This window comes from Channa argus, chromosome 2 (assembly GCF_033026475.1).
Source record: "Channa argus isolate prfri chromosome 2, Channa argus male v1.0, whole genome shotgun sequence".
In the NCBI taxonomy this organism is placed as follows: Eukaryota; Metazoa; Chordata; class Actinopteri; order Anabantiformes; family Channidae; genus Channa; species Channa argus.
In genome coordinates this window covers 2,754,729-2,768,603 of record NC_090198.1, presented here as the reverse complement: position 1 = coordinate 2,768,603, position 13,875 = coordinate 2,754,729, and the positions used below count along the sequence as shown (strand labels likewise).

The 13,875-nt window shown below is 38.1% G+C and overlaps 1 protein-coding gene across 2 annotated transcripts in view; it reads right to left on the bottom strand.

Annotated features, from left to right (window-relative positions):
• The window catches only part of vps35 (VPS35 retromer complex component), a 60,502-nt gene that overhangs the window by 15,815 nt on the left and 30,812 nt on the right, over nucleotides 1-13,875 (bottom strand). For both annotated transcript variants that reach the window (XM_067494571.1, XM_067494581.1), the window contains exons 7-11: nucleotides 10,784-10,867; nucleotides 10,160-10,269; nucleotides 6,432-6,528; nucleotides 4,690-4,838; nucleotides 2,456-2,663 (exon numbers count right to left, since the gene is read on the bottom strand). In XM_067494571.1, coding sequence (XP_067350672.1) covers nucleotides 2,456-2,663; nucleotides 4,690-4,838; nucleotides 6,432-6,528; nucleotides 10,160-10,269; nucleotides 10,784-10,867 — 648 coding nt within the window. The remainder of the gene's footprint in view (nucleotides 1-2,455; nucleotides 2,664-4,689; nucleotides 4,839-6,431; nucleotides 6,529-10,159; nucleotides 10,270-10,783; nucleotides 10,868-13,875) is intronic.

Genomic DNA, 13,875 nt, shown 5'->3' with positions numbered 1-13,875 from the left:
TATCCTACCCATTTACAAACTTCATAACTTCAGTTCTAAGTGTAAAATATGAATAGAGTAGCTTCACATTTTGCCCTCCACAACACTGCCACTACATGGAAGTAACTCTGCACCTGATGGTGCGTTTATTAATGGACATCTACTCTTTACTGATATCTGTAATGAAAAATCAGCAAATAAATCAGCTAATTGTTTTAAGCAAGATGCATTTTCCTGCTGGTAAAACTGTCTTTTAAATTCACAATGTTTACTAGGCTCCATTTAATTGAGACGTAATAAAAGGTTGGAATGACACTGTATGTCTTATTGTACATTATTCAAAGAAACCCTTACGGTCATTAAAGGCATGTCATAGTTTTAATCTCCAAAAAGTATTGTTTTTAAATCAAGCTCTTAAGTATTTGCATAAATCAGGTTGAAAAATATAGGTTCTAGTTTAATAAACATAACATTTCTGCTCTTCAGCTGGTTAGACAGTAGACAGTCTTGTCCAGTCGTGAATTGGACACTGGGCAAATGTTTACCATTTGTGTCACTGAATGGTATGTGATTGCAGCACCCCTTGTATGCACAAACCACAGCCCCTACTATAATATAGTGTACCAGTAGTACTTTATTTGTACACCAACAAAGTACTGTAGGAAAAGATATACACACTATAGTTTTCAAAAGCAACAGCGAGCTTTTCCTAAAAATAAGGTTTTAAGGCAACTAATTATGTATTATATTTAAGTTGACTTTATCAAGTGATCCCACAAAAAATTCTATTAAATTATCATACTTCTTAAGACATTTCCTATAGATTCTATGTAACGTTATGGGTCATGATGAGATTTCATCTTTTTCATACTTGGTCAGTCACCCTGACTCTTAAAATATTTCTATGCAAGTAAAATGCAAAGGTAGTATTTTTTAGATAGATTATATCCTAATGTAACTTGTTTTTGGAATGAATGAATGAAGTGATAAATTTGCCTATAGATTTAACCACTAAAATATGTTGGTCTCTACCGTTTGAATTCGTCACTCTTACCATGGGATGGCATGTGATTACAGTATGTGGTCTGTAAGTGCCGCTCAGCTTACACTCATATTTACAGCATGCTGTGCATGTGCACATCATAGTCCATACTCTAATATATTGTACCAGTACTACTGTATTTATACATCAACAATCTACTGGAGTTGAAGATATATACATATATTTGGGGGCGGGGGGGTTGTCTTTCAAAGCCTTCTCTTATAACAGTAAAACTGTATTACGGTTATTACGTGATCACATCAATTTAACACGTTAACTCATATGCATCATTTAATATTCCCACCTTTTATTAAGGAATTACTATAGCCTGCTGCATATGGATCACTGCAAAACAGATTTAAGATTCAGGCCAGATATTAGTGGACAACCCTTTCTAACAGATGAGCCAAATCTAATTTTTAAAAGTAGAGATTACATATGATTACATGTTCTGCATGTTAAATTTTGTTGTAGTGGTGACATTATGATGCATGAAAATGCAGCTTTTCCACTTATAAAGTCAATTACACACTATGGATTTATAGGAAATATGTGTATTTTCTCAATTTTCCTATACTGGGGTCCTGGTGGCTCGATGGGTAGAGCATTGGGTTGGGATGTGAATGGCTGGAGGACCAAATCTCACTCCACCAGGTGAAGCTCCGCCCAGCCAAAAAGGGGAGGGTTGCGACAGGAAGGGCATCCGACATAAAAACTCATGCAAAATCTATGTGCGGAGACCCCTGAAGGGACAAGCCGAAAGCCATTGATCTTTGATCTCCATTTATACTTATACTGCTTTGTCAGTATTACCTATTTATGATGGCCATGAATAAAATAACTTAACTGTTTGGTTTTTTTGCAGGCTGACAACAACTGCTTGCCAAACCAGCATGCTGCTACCTCTTCTCTCTGTCTCCTGAAAGTAATTTCCTTTTGCACTATTTATTGTTTTCCTTTATCCTCTTGGGATTCTCAAGTAAGTATTTCCCATTTCATGTCTGATTCTACACTTTGGATCCTCTGGCAGACGGAACACACCGTTATATAACATCCAATACAGTTAACACACAAGGTCAAGTAGTCCTTTTCTAGAGGTCTTGTTCTATAACTATGTGTACAGCCAAATACTGGTTTGTATTACAAGGTTCAGTGAAAAAGTTAAAAGAAAATAATTAAAACATGACACAGGTTGACCTTGTACAATACCTCTAATGTTAATAAATTTACCTAGAAAATAAGAGTAGAATTGTTTTTTGATACCATAGCTTACTTAGCTTATTCTGTAAATCATAACAGAAGTTTTAATATGAACATAAGGAGTAATTAACTTTTTAATGATCCAGTAGTATCATTCTGTCATTGTTACTTTATTTAAAGGCCACCGTGTAAATATTGCCATCCTTGTACTAAAGCGGTAGCAAGGACTCTCACCTGATCCTGTCCTAAAATAGTGGTACTGTAGTCAAGTGTGTTGCTCAACACATAGCAACTCATGCTCTTGCGAGACTCATAGTCGAAGTACTCGAACAGTGGTGGGAAGTGCTTGAGCTGCAACACAGTCAGAATGTTGTTGTAGGTATCCACTGGGATCTTCAATAATCGAGTAAGTTCCTTTGACACTGCACTGCTGGTTGCTATGCTACAGGAGGTAAAAGAAAGGGGAAGAAAAATAGGTCAATGTGAAAAATATGTGAAAGCAAAGAAGACGGGGTTCTCACTACTGTGCAAAAACATAATTTTTTTATATTAAAAGATTGACAAATCTTTGAAAGATTGTATATTTCTCATGTCACTTGTAGTGAAATGAAAATTTAAATGTCTCAAAATATTTTACTTTATAAAACAACTGAATTTCTTACAAATACTGATGTCTAAAATGTCTCTATGTCTAAACGTTTTGGCATTTGCATATGCAAAGTGGAAACTCATGCCTGACACCCCGAGAGTTCAGTACTGGACATCACTCATTACCTAACCTTATTTTGAAATCAAATACGAATCGCACATGACCATATGAGGCCTGCAACACACGCAGGCTAACGTTAGTTAAACACAGTAATAAGTCACTTTAAAATTCATCCAGGCTAGAGCACATTTATAAGAACGACTTTTGGAATGACCAGTCTTGAGCTCCAGCTTTTGTTGGTGCAGTCTAACACAAAGGTAAGCAAGCTTCCATTTCCATTTAGTCAGCTGCACTTCTTCCTTAAGATGTTATAAGAACAAACATACTGTGCCTTAATTTTTGTTCATCTTTCTTTCAGCTGCTAAAAAACAGCATAAAGTTACTTTATACCCGTTACAAAATCTGGATTTAATAGGATAATTTTTTTACCTGTTGCTAAGGCTTGGTGATATGACCAAAAATAATTAAATCTCACCTTTTTTGTACATGTTCTTGACATTTCACAATTCAAAGTGCCTTTTTTTATGTCTACTGTATGTGAACTCCAGACAAAATGTGTATGAATAACAAGGGAAACAGCTGTGCAAAAATAAGAAAACAGTAACGCTTGTTACAGTGGCTAATACTACAGCATCTATAGAGACACTGTGTACCAGAAGCAAGAAGATCTGTCTGACATTTCTATCCCTGAGGCAACACTACCTACAACTACCTTTCCTTTTATTTTATTTTGTTATCTTTATCTGCTCTGGCCACCATTACACCAGCTTGTTGACTTACATATCTAAGCATGTGCCATCATCTACAAAGTAACTGTGACAGCTCACGTTAATAGTATAACTCCAGAAAACCCCTGTTGCCCTTGCTTTAGTGACAGTAGAGGAAGCAGTAATGTTGATTTTTCATTCAAGTCATTTTTGACATTGCTTAAAAACAAAACTTCTTCAATTAATTTGATACATCACCCAGCCCTAGTAATGGGCGACATGCCCTAGTTAAAAATATATATTTGGTAATGTTTTGTTAATATATGCTTGCATATTGATTCAAACATTGCTGTATTGATGCCCAGGGGAATGTACATAAGCTCCATATTAAAACTACCATTCCGATGATGCACAACTTCACCCGGAGCACCAATCAGCAACAGGCAGCCAGCAAGCAACCTCACAATCAACGCTAAGATGCTTTCCACTGCAGTGGACTTTCACAACAAGCTTGGAAGGTTACCCAAGGACTTCTGTGCTTTTTATATTAAAACTTCCGGCACTACAGTATAGTTGAAAACATAACATTCTGAAAGCTCTGCACAAGTGTGACCCACATGATGGTTCACTACAGAAACCGCTATTCCCCAGCTCTATGCTGATATGATGCAAAAAGTCCAAGAGGCCATGGCAAATGCAGATTGGCCATCCCATGTTATGCCTGGCCCTACTCATTTCATATAACCTTGCAGCTAACTTTATGTTGTGTTACTCAGGGCATTACTACATAACATCTTATAGTAGCTACTATATTATAATTACAGCATATAACCACCAACTCTGATCCTCGAGAGCCACAGGCCTGCTTTTTTCCCACTTTCAACTTTTTTCAGCTTCTGATTGACTGAACACATCTGATTCGGGTGATCAGCAGTGGGTAGCTAAAAAAAAAAAAAGCAGAGCTCCAGCTCTCAAGGACCTGTGATTATTTAGCACAACAGAAATACATTGCAGCCATTTAGTTCCAGTCTTTCAGGAATTTGGGAACTTACTGTTCCAAGTTGAGCTTGTTGAAAATCTCCACAGTGCTCTCTAGAACCTTATCTACATAGTCAACACGTTCAGGGTAGCATTTCATGGCCAAATTGATGAGAGAGACCTGAAGAGAGACCACGTCCTCTGATGGCATATCCTGGCGAGACTGAAAGAACAGAAAATGTTGTTAGTGAAATGTGTGCCATTTTAACTTAAGGTAAACATAGCTTCCAGAGTATCTCCCCATGTGACAGTACTTCTAAGCCAGGATCCTGACCCAGATTCTTTCTTACATGTGTGTTACATGTGTGAAAAAACTCCAGGCAATGTCTGGACCCCAGTTATCTGATTTATATCTTAAAAAAAAATGTAGGTAAATATGGAATCAATTATTTTTAATTTTGTGAAATCAAAACAGGGTCAAGATTATACATACACCTAAATGACATACAATTTTGATTATTGATTCAGTGGTACTGACAGTTCCAAAATGTCTTAATTTGCCAAACATACAATTTCTTGCTTTTAGTGATCATGTTGCCTTCAGCCGGTAGTTTCTCTGTGTGTTGGCACCCAAGTTTGTAAAGAAGGACAATGTGTCCCCACAAAAGGGGAATGACAAACTGATGGAGCCTTGTTGGGAAGGTACACAATAACTAGCAATTTCCTTAACTATTCTTACAGTATGAGTAATATGTTCCTAACAAAAAGTCAATTACATTTATTGGCTGTGATAGTTAAAGAATCTTAAAGACAAGACACTCCTATTGGGTTTTGATTACAGTTATTGTTAGCTAATGTTCGCACTTGTTGCTGTAATTATAAGACTGTTAAGCTGTTAGAAACTTCTGCTGTTGTTTCTCTTAACGGGAGTTTTTATGGCAACTTAAAAGCAACTTCTGATTTGATAAAGTCCATGTTTAAAGAAAAAAACAAATAATCTGATTTATATTGGGAATGTAAATACTAAGGTGAAGGTAGTTATCAGTTTCAATTCAGTTAGTATGAAAGAATTTACCTATAAGTAAAATAATACTAAAAATAATAAGTAAACATCACCCTGTTACAACTTTTTTTGAGATGTGGTTAGACATTACAAGGATGTGCAAAACTACAATCCAGTTCACAGTACATGTGCATATGTGGAGTGCAAATACATTATAAATATGAATTTAAACAATGTTTGATATGGGATATTTAATTATTGAATTGAGAAAAGTGCAATTTGTTGTAGCCTTATAAAAGGTTTTCTCTTGGCACCAGTAGAAGGTTTTCCTATTGTTTCTCACTAGGCTCTCACTCAGCCAGGATGGATCCAGTGTTAAACATATGGACCTTCCGAACTTTTAATACAAATGGAATGGAATGGTAACCATTTTGCTGTTACGGAGATACTTTACATAACAGAGGCAGACCTTACCACCATTTATTTTTTTTATAATAAATAAAAATCATATTTAGGGTGAGAAACTTCATACCGGACCAAAGTGAAAAAGTAACAATTGATGACTCTACTGTTTCTATAGAGTTCAAAGAGGTTAGTGGAATCATACTGTAGTGCATTATAAGAAGAGGTGGTTCTAAAGTTTTGGCCACCTCACTAATTTTCAAAAGGGTGGCCAAAATGTTGTCATAAAATCCCTAGATCCTGAGAAATACTGAGAAACAAATCTTGTATTTTTTTTTTGGTCTTTGATTTGAAACCCAATTTTAGTCATATCTTTAGTGATTACAAACAAGTTTATGCATTATAACCTACTTGAATAACAGTGGCCACTTGCTGAGAAAAGATGTCAAACAGTTTGATATCGGTAGGAATGCCAGGGCCATCTTCTCGATGAGCAAAAAGAGCCAGTCTGCAAAACAAAAAAGAAATTGTCAGAGGTAAATTTGTTCTTTCTTCTTTTTAAAATTTTTCAAAACATCGTCCAAAACAGAAAATCCACTTTTCTGTTTTAGAAAATAATAAGCACCTTAAAATATCTATAAATTCTAGCCCCGGATAATGGTATTAATTAACAGAGAAAATTAACTTTTTCTGACCCAGTGTGCTAGAAATCTGAAAAACTATAGCTACTAATGGGACACTCCACACTTAATGAAATGACCCTGCTTTGTGACATTTGGTTGAAAACAGATTTGCTAAAATTTTACACAGTTAAAAAACCTAAACCATAAAGACATAAAAGTTGTCTGCACTTCACTCAAAGCAGAACCTCGATGAGGACCAATGTGTGTTTGGGGGATACTTCCACAGGACGTATCAGTGTTGGCACAGCACTTGATTCACAAAAGCCCTAAAACTACAGAATTACTTGTATTCCTAAAATAAATTGAATCTTTTCAAATTTGTTTCAAAAGCAATGTACAGCCCTAACCATTTCACTCAAACTGTTATTGACAGACTGTGGTTGTGACTGCGGCAAAAAATTATGGAATATTAAATGCACAGGATTTCTTCACAAAATAAAAGTGAAACTATCAAGCACAGTGCTAGAGGGTTGATTATTTGGGCTTGTTTTGTAGCTGCAGGAACTGGGCACATTGTAGTCATTGAGTATTCTTGAGGCTAATGTGGGGCCATCTGTCCGACAGCTAAAATTTGGTCGAAATTGAATAATGAAAAAAGATAGTGATCCAAGCCAGACCAGTAAATCTTTATCACAATAGAAGAAAAATAAGAGAATCAAAGTTAGCTACTCAAAGTCCAGACCCCAACCTAAGTGAAATAATTTTTGTTAAATAATGACACAATGAAAAAAGTTGTACATTGTCTGAGATTGTATTTGTTGTGGGGTTTATTGTTCTGCAAACAGAATATTTTTATATTGTTTTTTACATAATCAAACAGAAATTAAAAAAAGCAGTTTATAACTTTTGTTCATCTTTATAATCTGACTCAGCTCTCACATACTCTGATAGTGTTTGCGCTTCTTCTTAGTGATTTCCAGCATTATTTTCCGTTGTTACTGTGTATACTTGTTTATACTTTTTTCTTCCTGTGGACTACAGAATAAGTATTTGTTCATCTTTGACCTGTTTCAAGTCAACTAATGAAGGACTGTTAAGGACATAGACTGTTTTATTTGACCACCATGTAAGGACACTGGTCCCCTCCTTCGCCATTTTCCCTCTTCGATTCTACAGTAGTGACCCTGAGACTCTCCCTGGACTTGTTTTCCCTTCCTATATCCCTGCCTCCACCTGTGGCTTCCCTGTCTAGTTTGGAGTTGCTCTTCGGTCCTCCCAGTGTAACTGTTACAATTTGTGATGTTTATAAATGCCCTCCAAGGTGTTTAAAACACAAACACATAAAAATACAATGCATTCATAACGTTTTCAGAACCTGTACCTTTTTTTGCATTTTGTTTTGTTGTAGCTTGATACTACCATCATTTAAATTTAGCTCAGGTGCCTCCAGTTTCTCTTAATAGTTGCTGAAATGTTTCAACACTTTGACTAGAGAGGTTTAGCACTACCAAACTTTTTCCATTAGTATATTCTTCCACTTTCTTCCAAGACCTGGTTGCCCAGCTGAAGTGAGCAATCGAGGAAGAAGGGCCTTAGTAAGACAGGTGACCAGGAACCATGGTCACTGAGCTCCAGAGAACCTGTGTGAAGATGGTAGAAAGTTCCAAAAGGACAAACATCTTTGCAGCCCTCCACCAATCTGGGCTTTATGACAGAGTGGAACCGTCCCCTCAGTCCAAACACATGAAAGCCCGCTGAAGGACTCTCTGTGAGGGACAAGATTCTCTAGTTCAATGAAACCCAGATCGAACTGTTTGGCCTCAATTCCAAACATTATGTCTGGAGGAAACCAGGCACCACTCATCACTTGCCTAATCCCATTCCTACAGTGAAGCATGGTGGTGGCAGCATCATGCTGTGGGGGGTCTCTTACAGCAAAAAGGACTGGGAACGGGTCAGGGTTGAGGGAAAGCTGAGATAAAGTAAAGAAATATGCTCAATGAAAACCTGTTCCACAGCGTTCAGGATCTCAGACTGGGCCAAATGTTCAACATGACAAAAATCCTATGTACACTGCCAAGACAATACAGGTGCTCCTCATGGGATTTCAAACAGAGGAGTGAAAAGGATTATCGGATGAATTTTCCAATAGCCAATGACCACTTGTAGAGAGCTTCAGAAAGACCTGGAATTAGCAGGTACAAATGCCTTAAAGAAAACAATAAGTAATACGCTCAACTGCCATGATCTGTGTGGAAGCAAGACACCATTGCTGAAGACAAAGCATGTTAAAGCTCGTTTAAAAAGTTTGCTGCACAACATTTGGACACACCTTTGAAATACTGTGATATTTTTGTCTTGACAAAAATTAAACTCTTTGGATGCAATAATACAAGCCATGTTTGGAGGAGAAATGGCACTGCACATAACCCCATCACTATACAACAACACAATAACACTATACAAACAGTGAAGTTTGGAGGTGGGAACATCATGAGCTGGGACTTTTCTTTAGCATATGTTACTACTAAAATTCATATAATTGAAGCACGAATGAAGGGAAATTTACAGAGACATTCAGGCTATCAGGATGATGAAGATGCAATGACGGTGCTCATTTCAGCAAGACAATGATTCCAAACACACAGCCAACGAAACTCTTAACTGGGTTCAGAGAAAGAAAATAAAACTGCTAGAATGGCCCAGCTAATTACCTGACTTGAATCCAATTGAAAATCTATAGAAAGAACTAAAGATCAGAGTTCATAGAAGAGGCCCATGGAACTTTCACCTAAATTACACCTAACCAATGAATGCGAATAGCTTCTCCACAAGCAGGCATCTTGAAGCAGTCCTTATCAACAAAGGCTTTTGTACAAAGTATAAAATAATTTTCTGTAAGCGTTGTTAATACTTTTTCCCCATGTGTACTTGCACATAACACATAATTTAAGGACATCTATAGTTTAATTTCTTTGCATTTGTGGATTGCATGGGTTGTTAACAACATCTGGTGAACATTTCACTTCCATATTACCTATAGAAACATATTTACTGTGAAAAATAGTGATATGTTTAATATTAATTTTAATCACTGTATATATACACCAATCAGGCATAACATTATGCACACCTGTGAAATTAAATTTAATCCAATACAGTGGTGCTGCCATGAATTCTACTTTTACAAGGTTATAATTTCTGTTGTTAGGTTGAAACATTCAGAAAGGTGATAATTTTCCTATGTGTTTATTATTGGGGTCAAAGTGGGTAGTGGAGTCTTACTGGAGTGCATTCTAAGAAGAGGTGGTTCTAATATTTTGGCCCTCAAGTTTAAAGGAATGGGGTGGCCAAAACAAAAGAACTACCTCTTCTTATAATGCATTCCAGTTAAGGCTAAAGACTAAAGACAATAACAGGAAAATGTCAAACAATATAAGTACTGTAATTGTAACTGAGTTTCTATTTCCATTAGCTTTACACTTTACTAATTTAATAAAATGAATAAAACTGTACCTGTCAATGAGGGCAATAATGATGTTCTTGACATTGACATGTTGATGAAGCTCAGCACAGGAACGTAGGAAAGGGTTCAGCGTTTGAAGATGGAACTCATCTGGGAAAACCTTACAAGACAAAATTATTTTAGTCCAGGAGTATAGATCTATTCTATTCTATTATCTATGGGGAATACAGAAAATACAAATAAATAGAAATATCAAGTCTCTGTCACTCTGCTGTGGCTGAAAATGCTACAAAATAATTCAGAGTAAGAGTGTATGGTAGCCTACTCTTTTACTGCACCTGTCACTGGAACAATAATTATTAATAAGCATTATATACTGCTGGCACACATAGGATGCAACTTTCTTTACCACATATTTTAGTCTTTCATGTGATGTGTATCGTCTTTCTACTGTGCAGTATCAATTATTTCATAGGTGAACAAAAAAATAAATTGTTGACAGATGTGATTTTACATTGGGAACAGCTAAAGTTTAAATTAATTAAAATGAATGAAAATGATGAAATTACAGAACACATCCTATTGATTGCAGGTTAAATCATAGGTATAATTTGTGAAAAATGGTTATATGCATTACAGTCACCACTAGAAACTGATGGAATCAATTGGTCTACCTGAATGATGCACTCCATCAGATATTCCTGAGCCAACGAGTCTCTGCAGTTCACAACCTGCTCAAGCACTCCAGGAAGAACGATCTGGAAGTAAAAACATATATATATATATATATTAAAGTGTCGCAGGAAAGATGCCACAATTACCCAAATAGGCACATTTGTTTGTTCAATATACAGCGCTTTCAGAAAATTTTAAATCCCCGTCCCTTTTGAATATCGGAATGTTGGAGCGTGATACAATGGTTTACATTTTGTTTCTCATTATTCTACATTAAGTACCGTATAATGAGTGAAACCAAAACATTATAAATGTGTGTACATTTATTAAAAAGAAAAAATAAATCACTTGTACGCCTGAATTCAGGCCCTTTGCTACAGTAGTAATTTCACAGGGTATGATATTTCAGAGGGATTGGCTTAGAGAGCTGGAGGACCCTTCCCCCCAGTGCACTGAGCTCCTTTCCCCTTTTCTTCCCTCTCTCCTCTCCTCTCCTCTCACCACACATTTATTTATCACCACTGTATGAGAATAACTTTGTGTCTTCCTTCTCCCGCAGTTGTCTTTTTCCTTCTCTGCCTCCCTCTCTGTCCCGTCCTGCAGGTGTCCCTGGCTATGTAAATAAAGTTGAGTTGAGTTCAGCGGAGGTTAAGACGCCATGCCAGTGCTAGTCAGATTTCTGTCAACTGCAAGCAAAAAAGTCCGGCCAGTAAGGGAGAGGTTTTGATTGGGAAAACTGCAGAATATTGATTTTGCCAGATATGTCTACAGGTCACCTGGAATCCACCACCAGTCTTCAACTTGCCCAGCCTTTACGACTTCTCAGACTCTGTTGGCAAAAAAGGTCTGGTAGCCATAACTATCTCACCAAATTGCTCCCAGGACTGTCTGGCTGTCCAAGTACTTTCTAAGTCTAGCTGAAAAAACTGCACAACAAAGCTCAGCCTTGACTGCATCGCATGTTTGGTCTAGTGGTATTCGCTTGGCCTTGGACTCAACTAATGTTACATATATGCCTCCATGTGTTCCCCGCCTAAGATATATTACTGCTCTGTATGACTTGTCACTCGCATCTGAGAATGTGATTCCCCATGGATTTCCCTGCCATCCAGCTGCAGTAAAACATCTGTGGAATTTTACGTGGCCAAGCTCAGCATATTCCTCAAACAGTTTGACGGCCTCTTATGGCAGGTCCTTCTTAAGAGTGGCTTATCCAATGTGTCTTGGGCCAGTAAATGGTAAATGGTCTGCACTTATATAGCGCTTTTCTACCTATTGGCACTCAAAGCGCTTTACACTGTTTATCATTGATCCATTCACACTCACAATTACACACACACTCATACACCGATGGGGGAGCTGCTATGCAGCTGGCCAACACTCACCGGGAGCAACCAAGTTGGGGTTCAGTGTCTTGCTCAAGGACACTTCGACATTTGACCGGAGGAGCCGGGGATTGAACCAACAACTGCGAGATTGGTGGACAACCGCTCTACCTTCCTGTGCCACAGTCGCCCCCAAAGGAGTGATCCCATCAGAGCTGTGCTCATCAGGTTCAGGAGAGGAGTACATGCAGCCTTTGGTGATATAAGAAAAATGCGAAACTCTGTTTGGTTGGAGGAATGAGAAGTGCATGCAGACTCTTGAAAGAGAACTCCTATGTGGACAACATATGTGGACAACAGTCCTCCTTTAAACCTTCCTGAAAGGCTTTCCTTTCTGCTTGGCAGGTGTGGCCAGACCTATTGGGTCATAGAACCCTTCTACTTGGCGCAGCAGTTCTAGCCAGTGGGTTTACAGTCTTTAGTTTCAACTCTTCCTGCCGTAGGTTTTGGCCTGTCCGTATGTTTCCTTTCCTCTTTGAAAAGTTGATTGAGGTCATCATATAGAGCCTTCCTCAACCATATACCCAATACCTAAGGCCTTGCTGTCTTCATGTTTCTTTTGGTTTGGGAGTTTTCTCAGCTCATTTTCCTCATTTCAAGGTTTTAGCTGTGCTTTTTCACCTCCCACTTTGCCATGGCTGGACCCACGGTTTTAGAGAAAACCTGCCATCTTCGAGTATCTTCTCAACCTTTATTCAACCTTCTCAATCTTTTCTGTGAGCTTGTCCAGGCTTTCTTTGCTGTGAGTTGAGACTCTCTTTGCATGAGTATGTTGTCCACATAGGAGTCCTCTTTCAAGACTTTGCATGCACTTCTCGTTCCTCCAACCATTTTTCTTATATCACCAAAGGCTGCATGTACTCCTCTCCTGAACCTGATGAGCACAGCTCTGATGGGATCACTCCTTTGAGCCTCTGGCTACTGCTACACACAAGACGAACTGGAATCCTCACTAAGTGGGGGTTGGGTGCTACCAAGTGGCTGACATACCATACTGGCCCTGTCCAGTTATTAATCAACTCCTTTGTGACATCTTCTTCCACCCCACGCTCTAACATCTTAAAGCACCTGCTCTGTATAGGCAGCATACCATTGTTGCTCTCTCTTAAGCTGTCTTTCAGTTCTCAGAAAAGTGGCCTCTACTCCACTCCTACAAGAGCAGACCATTTACTGTTCACACTGGTACACATTGTGTGTAAATTTAATTTTACATGAATTACTTGGATTTGCCAACTAAGATTACTTCTTATTGTTTTTAATTTACCATAGGCGCTGTCATGTTTTGTGCAACTAATTACTGTAAATTATTTTGTGTCAGATCAGTCTCTAGGGTATGCAGATTTGCCCTCTACATCAGAAAGATCAGACTCTACCTCATGGAATACAACCCAACTCATTGTACAGGCGCTGGTCATATCTCGTCTTGATTACTGCAACGCTTTATTGATGGGGTTACCGGTATCCACAATCAAACCCTTGCAGATCCAAAACAAAGTAGCTCACCTCATTTTTAATCAGCCAAAAAGGACCCATGTCACACCACTCTTAAGATCTCTGCACTGGCTTCCTGCAGCTGCTCGCATCAGGTTCAAAGCTCTGTCTCTTACTTAAAGGGTGGTTAACTCAACAGCTGCCGCTTACCTCAACTCACTCATTCAAGTCTACATCCTTCCCGTCTGCCAACAAGCGACGTCTGGTGGTCCCAG